The sequence below is a fragment of the Dasypus novemcinctus genome, chromosome 10 (genome assembly GCF_030445035.2).
Source record: "Dasypus novemcinctus isolate mDasNov1 chromosome 10, mDasNov1.1.hap2, whole genome shotgun sequence".
In the NCBI taxonomy this organism is placed as follows: Eukaryota; Metazoa; Chordata; class Mammalia; order Cingulata; family Dasypodidae; genus Dasypus; species Dasypus novemcinctus.
Window position 1 is genome coordinate 35,813,165 of NC_080682.1, and position 11,663 is coordinate 35,824,827.

At 33.4% G+C, this 11,663-nt stretch overlaps 1 protein-coding gene across 1 annotated transcript; it reads right to left on the minus strand.

Annotated features, from left to right (window-relative positions):
- Positions 1-586: 586 nt before the first annotated feature.
- Positions 587-6,153, minus strand: LOC131272991 (olfactory receptor 4P4-like). The gene is given in 4 exon segments (XM_071218352.1): positions 587-1,055; positions 5,499-5,551; positions 5,553-5,821; positions 6,120-6,153. Coding segments are annotated over 4 exon segments (825 nt in total).
- Positions 6,154-11,663: the final 5,510 nt, after the last annotated feature.

Consider the following 11,663-nt stretch of genomic DNA (forward strand, 5'->3'; position numbering starts at 1 on the left):
TTTTTATTACAGCGGTTGTGACCTTACAAAGCAATCATATACCTGTGTAGATTTCTAAATTGTTGATTTTCAATCTATCTTCCTAATTGTTTTTTATAGGAATTCAAGAGTGTTGACACCCAAGAACACAGTAAGTAAGATGGAGCATAATTACTTCCTTATTGTTTAATTCTGAATGCCTCTAAAGGATATTTGGATAAATATCAAATACAAAAATTTTAAATTTTGCATGAACTATAGATTTAACTTCTCCATTACAGGAGATTATAGTAACATGTCACCATGTAGACTTTCTAGCAACGTGAACTTTTAAATAAAAAGTGCAATAAATTAATTTTACTTAAAATTCATTCCTCAATATAACATTGCCTTAAGTGCTTTGACCTAGATGATTTCTTTGCAGCTACCCTATCAATTTCATCTCAAAACCTAACAAAACTAATTATGTTTACAAATCATTATTGTATGGTCAATTTTAGTATTTGATTCATGATTGCATGGCCTCTAAATCTTAGTAATCTCATCTATTGTTATCATGATTATAATAGAATAATTAGTTGTTGTTGTAGTTTCTATTGATTCCACATTAATTGTATGCTTCCTTTGGAAATATCATTTGACACCAAAACTTTCTCATGGCATTTTTCATCTCTGTATTTCTGAGGGTATAGATTAGGGGATTGAACATAGGTACAATGATGGTGTAAAATAGTGCAAATATTTTATCCTCAGGGTAAGTGTTAGGTAGTCTAAGGTAAGCAAAGTTTGAAGGCCCAAAGAATAAGATAACTACTGTGATATGAGACCCACAGGTAGACAGTTTGTGAATTCCCTCAGCTGAATGATTTCTTAGAGTGAATAATATAATGACATAAGAAACAAATAGGACAACAAAGGTTACCAAGGTTACCATACCTGAATTGGCAACCACAAGGACACCTTTGATATATGTATTAGAACAGGCAACTTTTAGCAGTGGAAAGATATCAAAGAAGTAGTGATCAGTTACATTTGGGCCACAAAAGGGCCAATTGGGTAAATTAATGGACAAGCCCCTCCCACCCAAGCAGCTAAAACTAGAAGATTGCCTCTTGTCCTGTTGATGATAATTGTATAGTGCAGGAGTTTACAGATTGCAACGTAGCGGTCAAAGGCCATAGCGATAAGAATGAAGATCTCAATACTTCCAAAGAAGTGTATGATAAAGACCTGCAACATGCAGTTTCCACAGGAAATGTTTTTTTTCCCCCCACTAATAAGTCACCAATCAGTTTGGGTGTAACACTAGAAGTATAGCAGATGTCCATAAAGAATAAATGGCTGAGGAAATAGTGCATGGATTGGTGAAAAACGGAGCTGCATTGAATGGAGAGAAGGATCAGGAAGTTTTCTACCAAGTGGAAACATAACAGAATAAAAAGAGCACAAAGCAAAATATTTCTATGTCCTGGTCTTAAGAAAGTCCCTAAAGAATGAATTCTGAGATGTTACTGTGACTTTCCATGTATTTCGGTTTGGTCTGTATTATTCAGTGTCTGAAAAGGATAAAAAACAAACATGAATTTGGATAAAAATCTACAATATGATCATAATAATGTAAAATTTACTATAATAATGTATGGACACATATAGAGTATTAATATTAAAATCTTTACTTACAAAATTATGCTGCCATTTCTTTTTTAACAGGCTTATTTTTACTAAAATATGTGGAATTATTTTATAATAAAATAATTAGGTATTTTATTCAATTATTAAAATTCAAATGTTTTTTAATCTACAAGATTACATTTTGTTATATTATCTGGAAAACAACAAATGTTTATTTATCTCATAAAAATAAATCTGTTTTGCATATTTTAAAAGTAATGCTTTAGCTATAGGGTGAAATTTTCATCTTCCTGCATGACCTGGAGAACTTCCATATATCATCTGAAAATGATTTAGAAAATATAAATTCCTAGTTTAAAGTGGTAAAATTAAAAAAATTTAAAACTACCAAGACAATATCAAGCACACAGTGTTTTGTAGATAACTGTAATTAAATAATATTGAATAATTAAAGAATGGTTCATTGTCCTTTTATTTTTTATGAGTGACAACGATTGCCTATTAAAAACGATATATTGTTTTCAAATACACATATTTGAAATAAATTCATTTGAATATAGCTTCTTATACAAGATCACTCAATTAATCCAAGTCCATAATTTTTCAGAATCTGTACGTTATACACTGTTGATACTAGCTGATATCTATATGAGCAGGATGGGGGAAGGGTGTCATGGTGGGCATCAGTGGGAGGAACTGCTGGGAAGCCTCATCTCAGTAGAAAAGATTATGGATTTCAACAAATTACCGGTTCACGCAGTTAGTATTCCTGAATATTTAGGTAAAGCTTTAACTAGCAGCTAATTTAAATTAACATTCTTAGGTCCCAAATAATTTTGAAATAATTGTATTTCAGTTTTTCAAAAATGAGCATTCCTTACGTCATGTTTCTGACTTGTACTCTTAAGTCATTAAAATTCTTAAATTCAAAATAGTACCTAAAACCCCATCCTGCATTCCAAAGGACAGGCTATTATGATCACTACTGGTAACAGAGGTAATAGGCAAATGTGAGTAGATTCAGTTGAGAAGAACAACTGTCATTACAATGCACATTTTTACCAAATAGTGAGTAAAATGCCTATAAAAGAGTTGAAGTGTGAATGCAGAGAGGAATGATATATAAAACAACCACTGTGCATGTGATAAAAAGAGTGGCAACAAACTCAAAGGAAGCAATGTAGAGGAGAATAAAATAAACGGAAAAGTTGTGAACATTGAGCACATTGCTTAATCTTTTAAATATCATTTTCTTGAATTATACAATTAAGAAATTATCATATAATTCAGAAAAAATGGATTATATGAAGCGGTAGTAATACAGTAATACACTAGTGTAATACATGGGTCATGCCACACATTACTTTTTTTTTTTACTTTTTTCTTCTTCGATTGAGCAGTTTAGCAACCACAGAAATTCTCCTACAAATATATATAAGTAACTCCAATGAAGAAGTAAATAGGAAAAAAAGAAAGCTCAATATATAGTTAATGACTATCAAGTAAACTTCATTTTCTACAATTCATTAATGAAAAAAAGTTATTTTGATAACTGAAGTGGACAATTCCTAGCAGCAATTATTAGCCTGAATTTGTATAATCACTATAAAAATATGGTGAAATTATTACTTTATTTTTTGATAGATTGAATAAATACTTTGCATTCTCATTTGTGTATGCTACAGCACAATAAAAACTCATATTCTTAATATTAAGTTACAGTTTTCATCATAATTTCAAATGTTTTACTAGAGGTATCAAAATGTGCCATGCTATAAACCTACAGAGTTGACACAGATGAATCAAGTCTATTACTTGAAAGCATCTGTTAGAAATGTACAAAAATCTTATTACTGTTGACAACAAACAAAAATGGCAGTATTCCTGAAAATTTCATTAACTTTAATTCTACTCTTTTTACCCAGAATTCGGCTTGTATATAATACACCAAATCTTTTTATGCTAATGAAATTATCGTATGCTCCAAGAGAAGTTATCACCCTAAGAATGAAATTAGATGGAATAAATGTAAATAACACATAATCACCCTAAAACATGTTTAGTGGGATTCTCTCAATACCAAAAGCTCATGAGAGATTTGCTGATCAAGAAGTCTGAGTAGCCTTCAGGTTAGATTAAGGCATCCGAAAGAATTGCCCCTGAGATACTTATTTTGCTCATTCTTCTCCATTATTTAAATATGAAGTAATTACAGAAAAATACAAACCAATAACTCAAACATACTTGGTGAACTCTGGAAGATATTTTCAAAATCTCAAAATGCCTTAGGAACTTTGACAAGTTTGCAAAGAGAGTGGATTTTAAATATTCACTAAATCCATCAGAGTTACAAGATAAAGTGGATTTTTATTCCACAGAAAAGTAAGCTGTGACTTTTGAATGCAATTTACCCTCTTCACACTAGCTTAAAGAACAATAAACAAAAAAATTTGAAAGTCTCACAAAAGCTTACATCTTCTGAGTCACCTATTTTATGACTCAAAGAAATTTGGTCTAGAGGAGCCGAATATAAACTTCTGTTGCAATGGAAAAATTAATAGGTCTTTAAAAGCTGTTAAACATGCCTTAGATTCCCAGAGTCATGTCTAACAGAATCTCACAAAATTTCATTAAGCTGCTGTCCATTGCAATGTCCCTCATTCATCTGGGCATTTACTTTACAACTTTACTTGGCCTGGCTCTGGAGGTCCCAAGATACTTTGCTCAGACTCAAAACAGTCCAGGGAACTCTGTTGGTTCTGTGCTACTCTAGGTTTTTGAACAAAGGCAATTTCCTATATTGATGGTAGATAAGCTCAGCCATAGATGCAATCAAACTGCAAATTATTTAAATCTGTGAAATACCCTCATACTAAAAATCACATCAGTGCTTGCTTGATCAAATAACTGGACACTATCATCCAGCCAAGTTGATACATGTTCTTTACTATCAAACTCTATTTAACATGTCAGTGTTCAACTCAACACCCTGGTTCTGCACAATATTCTGATGTTTCTGCTGTTGTCCACATCTTTGAAAATAATTTCTTATTATATACTATCATTCATTTAGACATTTGAATCTACCCTATGTTTGCTCTAAGACCTGTACTGTTATGAGAACTTTATATTATCTCAATATATGTGAAACAAAGTAGAATAAAGATTCATGGAAGAAAAGATAAATTCGACTTCACAGTGTTACAATTAAACGCTAATTTTTCAATTACTAATAAATAAAGCAAACAAAAGTAAGGAATAAGGAATAAAAACTAAAAAATACTATTAAAAAGAATGTATAGACATGTTCTGCTATATATACAACTTTACATCCAATGATGATACATAATACTCTTGCAACAGCAACAGAATATGTTTTAAAATACTTAGAGCATTATAACACCTGCAATAAATTTTAAGGAAGTAAAATTTATACAGAACTATTCATTTAAAGTAGAAGTAAATAATAAAGTGATTTTATGTATATTTGGAAATAAAAAGTATATCCCACTAAATCTCTTCTTTAAGAAATACACAATACTGGAAAATGTTTTAAATGCCTCTAATTGAGTAAGAACGATCTTGTTTCAGTTCTGACATACAAAGAACTTGAAAGTCATCACTTTCGCCTCGCAAAAGAAAATAAAGCTAAAAAACTGAATATCAAACTACCTTAGATCCTTCAGAGAGTTGAGTTGACGGAGAATTGAGAGAGGCAAATACAAAGAATCACAGTTTATCTGAAGTAGGATCCACAGCTGGAGCCAACTCTGAGAAGGAAAACTTAAGGTAACTGCTGAAAAACCTTGTGCTGTCTGGGAGAAAAAATTCCCAGGGGCACACACTCACAGGAGACTTAACCTCCAGGAGTCCAATCTGATTCATACTCTGGAAATGAATGAGCAGCCCCTCCCACACAAGCAGCCAAGACTAGAAGATTGCATCTTTTTCCTGTTCATGATAATCATATAGTGTAGAGGTTTGCAGATGGCAACATAGCGGTCAAAGGCCATGGCAGCAAGAATAAAGATCTCAATACTTCCAAAGAAGTGCATAGTAAAGACTCCTAACATACAATTACTATAAGAGACGGTTTCTGTCCCTACTAACAAGTCACTGATCAGTTTTGGTATAACACAAAAGGTATAGCAGATGTCCATACAGGATAAATGGCTGAGGAAATATTTACATGGGTTGGTGAAAAAGGACACTGAATGGAATGGAGACAAGGATTAGGAGGTTTCCTACTAAGATGGAAGCATAACAGAATAAAAAGAGCACAAAGCAAAATATTTGTATGTCCTCATCATAAGAAAGTCCCAAAAGAATGAATTCTGAGATGTTACTGTGATTTTCCACATATTTCAGTTTGGTATATTTTGTTGAGTGTCTGAAAAGATAAAAAACAAACATGAATTTGGGTAAAAATATATAATAAGATCACAACAATGTAAAATTTACTACAGCAATTTGTGGACACACTTAGAAAAAATATTAAATATCTTTACTTACAGAATTATCCTGCTTTTTCTTTTTTAACATGTCTCGTTTTACTAACTTATGTGGAATTATTTTATAATAAGTATGATTAAGTGTTTTATTTAATTTGACCATTAGAGATTACATTTCAAGTGTTAGTTTGGTCAGCAAGAATACATTTTATTCCTGCTAATTGTATTATTCGTTAAACAATAAATGTTTAATTTACCTAATAAATATAAAACTGCTTGGATATATTTAAATATAATGCTTTAGCCATAGAGTCAACTGTTCATCTTCCTGCCTGAACCAGAAAACTTCTAAGAATCATTTGAAAGGGAATTAAAAAATACAAATACTTAGAGCACCCAGTTTAAAGTGATAAAATTAAAATTTTAATCTACTAAGATTATATCAGGCACATTGTATTTAGCAGTTAAATGTAGTTAAATAATATTTAATAATGAAGGAAAGGTGCATGGTCCTATATTTTATTTATTCTGGTTGACATTGATTGCTTGTTAAAAATAGTATATTGTTTTCAAATACACATATTTATTTAAAATAAATTGATTTAAAGATAACTTCTATATAAGTAGGATGGTGAACAACTCACACAAGATCAGTTGAGTTCAAGTCCACAATTTTTCAGAATCTGTATGTTATACACCATTGATGTTGCAGATAGATACCTGATATTCAGTTTGGTTATGTGTCTCATGCATAAGAGCAGAGCAGGACAGGGGAAGGGTGCCATGGTGTACAGAAGTGGGAGGAACTGCTGGGAAGCCTCATCTCAGTAGAAAAGATTATGAAATTCGACAGTATACCAATTCCTCTAGTACGTATTCCAGAATATTTATATAAAGCTCTAATTTGTAGCTAATTTGAATTAGAATTCTCAGCTTCCAAATCATTTTTGAAATAATTGTACTTCAGTTTTTCCAAAATGTACATGCCTTAGATCAAAATTATTGGTTGTTCTCTAGATCATGATAAATATTTAATTCAAATAGTCACCTAAAACCTCATCCTGCATTCCAAGGGAACAGTTTACTTTGATCACTACTGTTAACAGAGGTAAAAGACAAATATGAACAGCTTCAGTTGAGCAGAACAGTTGTCATTAAAATGTACCTTTTTGACCAAGTAGTGAGTAAATCACCTATAAAAGAATGGAAGCCATGAATTGTTGGGAGCAGTCAAAATAAAGTACATGCCGAACTCAGCAAGAGCCAGCAGCACGGCTGCCAGAGAGAAGGCAACTTTCTCATTTGAGTAAACTATAATTAGTTCACCACAACATGGCGGGTCCCACAACATGGCAGAAGACAAATCTGCCCTGTCACTTCCTTATTCTTCTTCCCTCTCAGTCCTTTGTTCTCCGTCTTCCCGCCACTGCCCAGACCGATAAGATAGTGCGCAGGCGCAAGACGCAGGTGCAAGACGTGAAACTGAAGTCCGCCTTCTACCTCAGCAACAGAAGTAGCCAATCCCTAGCTTCCACCTCCACCCACCGCCCTTCCCCTTCCCAAGAGTATATATGCTTTGTTCCCTCAATAAAATTCGCAGCTTGATCAGAACACTGTCTTGCTGTCATTCTTCGTGTCTCTTGTCCCACCATTCTTTCTCGGCAGGTTTCGAGCCCTCGTTGCCGTCCCGTGGGCCGGGGCAATGAATGATGAAAGTACGATATCTAAAACATCCACTGTGCAAGTGATAAAAACAGTGGCAAAAAATTCAAAGGAAGAAATGCTGAAGAGTATAAAATAAACTGAGAAGTTTTGAGTTTTGAGCTCATTGCTTAATCTCTTTAAACCTCATTTTCTTGAATTATACAATTAAAGTATGTAATTCAGAGATAAAAGGATTATTTGAAGCAATATGTACTATGCCAGTGTCATACATGTTTCATTCCACACGTCACTATTTTTTTACTTATTTCTTCTTTGATTGAGCAATTTAGCAACCACAGAAATTCCCCTGTAAATATATGTAACTAACTCCAATAGAGAAACAAGGAGGGCAAAAGAAAGCTCAGCAAGAGTAAAGAGTTTCAAGTAAAGTTCGATTTGTACAATTCATTAATGAAAAAAAAGTATTTTAATGGTAATTTATCTTAGGACTACTCCTAACACTAATTACTAGCCTGATTTTGTATAATAGCTATATAAAAATATGGTGAAATTATTACTCTATTTCTTTCATAGATTAAATACTCAACATTCTCGTTTGTATATGCTACAGCATAATAAAAACTCATATTCTTAATATTAAGTTACAGTTTCCCTAATAAGTTCAAGTTTTCTACTAGAGGAATCAAGATGTGCCATGCTATAAACTTAAATTAGTTGACACAGATGAGTCTAGTCTATTTTAGGATGGCAGTTTGTTTGAAACGAAAGAAAATTTTATTACTATAGATAGCAAACATAAATGGCAATATTCCTGAAATTTTCATTAACTTTAACTCTACTCTTTTTACCTAGAATTCAGCTTGTATATAATGCACCAAACCTTTTTATACTAATGAAATTATCTTATGTTCCGAGAGAAGTTATCGCCCTAAGAATGAAATTAGATGGAATAAATGTAAATAACACATAACCACCCTAAAACATGCTTAGTGGGATTCTCTCAAAACCGAAAGGTCATGAGAGAGTCACTGACCAAAGGCTGAGTGACCTTCAGGTTAGATTTAGGGTGTATCAGGAAGTATTGCCCCTGAGATACTTAATTTGTGAATTCTTCTCCATTATCTTAATCTGTAGTAATAACAGAAAAATACAAACCGGTAACTCAAACAAAACTTGGTGAACTCTGGAAGATATTTTCAAAATCTCAAAATGCCTTAGGAACTTTGACAAGTTTGCAAGGAGAGTGGATTTTAAATATTCACTAAATCCATCAGGGTTACTAGGAAAAGTGGATCTTTATTCCCACAGAAAAATAAGCTGCCACTTTTGAATGCAAATTTACCATCTAATAAACAAAAAGAATTTGAAAGACCCACAGAAGCTATCCCATGTATTTACATTCTCTGAGTCATCGATTTTATGCCCAAAAGAAATTTGGTCTAGAGGAGTAGAATGTAAACTTCTGTTGCAATGGAAAAATTAATAGGTCTATGAAAACTCTTAGAAATTAGATTCCCAGAGGCATGTCTACCAGAATATCACCAAATGTCACTAGCTGCTGTTCATGGCAATATCCCTCGTGCCAATGGGGATGTACTTTAAACTTTGACTTGTCTTGGCTGAGGCACTGATTGCCTGGAGGCCCCATGATGCTTTGCTCAGACCCAGAGCAGTCCAGGGAAATCTGCTGGTTCTGTGCTACTTTAGCTTTCTGAACAATGGCAATTTCCTTCGTCGATTGTAGATATACTCAACCATAGATGCACTCAAACTGCAAATGATTTATATCCATGTAATACTCTACAGTAACAACCATATCTGTGCTTCCTTTATCAAATAAGTGAACACTATAACGCAGCCAAGGTGATACATGTATTTGCCCATCAAACTCTATTTAACACGTCTGTGTTCAGCACTAACTAACTCCTGGTTTCTGTACAATATTTGATTTTTTGCTGCTGTCCACATTTTTGAAAATAATCTCTTAATATATACTGTCATTCATTTATGACATTTCATTCTACCCTATGTTTGCTTTAAGACTGGACTGATATGAGCACTTAATATTACCTGAATACATATGAAGCAAAGTGGGATAAAGATTCATGGAAAATCAAATAAATTCACTTTCACAGTGGAACAATTAAAAACTCATTTTTTAATTACTGATAATTAAAGCAGGCAAAAGTAAGGAATAAAAGATAAAACTATTAAAAGTACATATAGATATATTCTGATATATATATATAACTTTACATTCAACAATTGATAAATACATATTTTGCATACAAAAATGACATATATTTTATAAAATACTTATTAGAATGCTATACCAACCTCAATAAATTTTAGGGAAGAGACAATTATTCAGAACTATGCATTTAAAGTAGAAGTAAACAATAAAATAATTTTATGTATATTTGGGAATTGAAAGTATATCCCACTAAATCTCTTCTTTAAGAAATAAACAATACTGGAAAATACTTTAAATGCCTATAATTGAGTGATAATGAACTTGCTTTAGTTATGACATATAAACAGCTTGGAAATTATCACTTCCACCCTCACAACAAGAAAATAATGGTGAAAAACTAATCTTAAATCCTTCAGAAAGTTGAGATTACAGAGAATAGAGAAAAAGGCAGATAAAAGAATTATACTTTATCTGAAGCAGATACCACAACAGAAATCAGCCATGTGAAGGAAAACTAAAGGGTAATTGATGAAATGCTCGAGTTCAAGCTTTGACAAGCCTGGGAGAAAAATTTCCTGGAGGTCAATCCTTAGGGACACGTGCTTACAGGAGACCTAACCTACAGGAGCCCCATCTGATTCCCACTCTGAATTTCAGAGAAAAATCCCTTTGTGTTTCCAGCAGGAAAAGGGAGGCGTGATCATTCTGAAATAAAACCAGAGCAGTCTGTTATCTTTAACAAATGCCTGTCTTCTAGGGAATCTCCTTTACTACAGCCTAAGAAAGATTGCTTTTCCAGAGCCTAACCTACCTGTGGTATAGAAATATCAAACTTCAGTACTCTCTAGCCTTCTTGTATTGCCTAAATGGGAAAAAAGTTGCAGGAGTTTTCTGTTGCTCCACATCTTGCGACCCACACAATAGCCAAAGACAATTGAATTTCCATCCTGGGAAGTCCTGCTACTTTCTCTAATAGAGCAGCAAGAATCCCTCTAGTACATGGCCAGTGCCTAAAGAAGGACAGACAATTAGGCTAGGTCCTTGATATTGATGGTTGTACTTCTGAACCTTTTTTTGTGAAATTGAAACTTAGCCTAGTATTATATATTGCCTAAGAGTTACCTCCTGAAAGTCTCCTTGATGCTGAAATGTGGTCTCTCTCTAAGCCAAATTCAGCGTATAAATGCACTACTTTCCCCCAGTGTGGGGTATGAGTCACAGGGATAAGAATCCCTGGCACCTAGAGGTGATTACTATGTACCAGCTAGTGATGCATTTGGAAAAAGATCTTGACCAAAAAGGAGAAATAAAAAGGAATTTTTATGGCTAAGACATGTTAAAATGAGTTGGGAGGTCATTCCAGAGGTTACGCTTATGCACATCTCAGCAGTATCTCTGACTGCCACAGTAAACAGTGCCTCAAATTGCAGGCCTCCTGAAGATTCTAGAGCCATCTAGACACTATAGGCAGGACAGACAATTTCAGGAAATTCAGTACCCTGTCAATGGGCCTTATTTTGGAATATTTGCCCCTTTCTGTAACAGAGTTAGGTTCATTTACAGTTTCACTGTACGTGACTTTTCTTAGATTATTTGAACCTATAATTAGTACAATACTCATTAAATATATGCTCCAGAGACATAAATCTTTGGTCTGTTCATATGCCAGTTTATCCCCGAATTTCAGCAAGAGTTGCAACACCTACTCTCTAGTTCATTGGACTTGACCAAGAAAACTAACA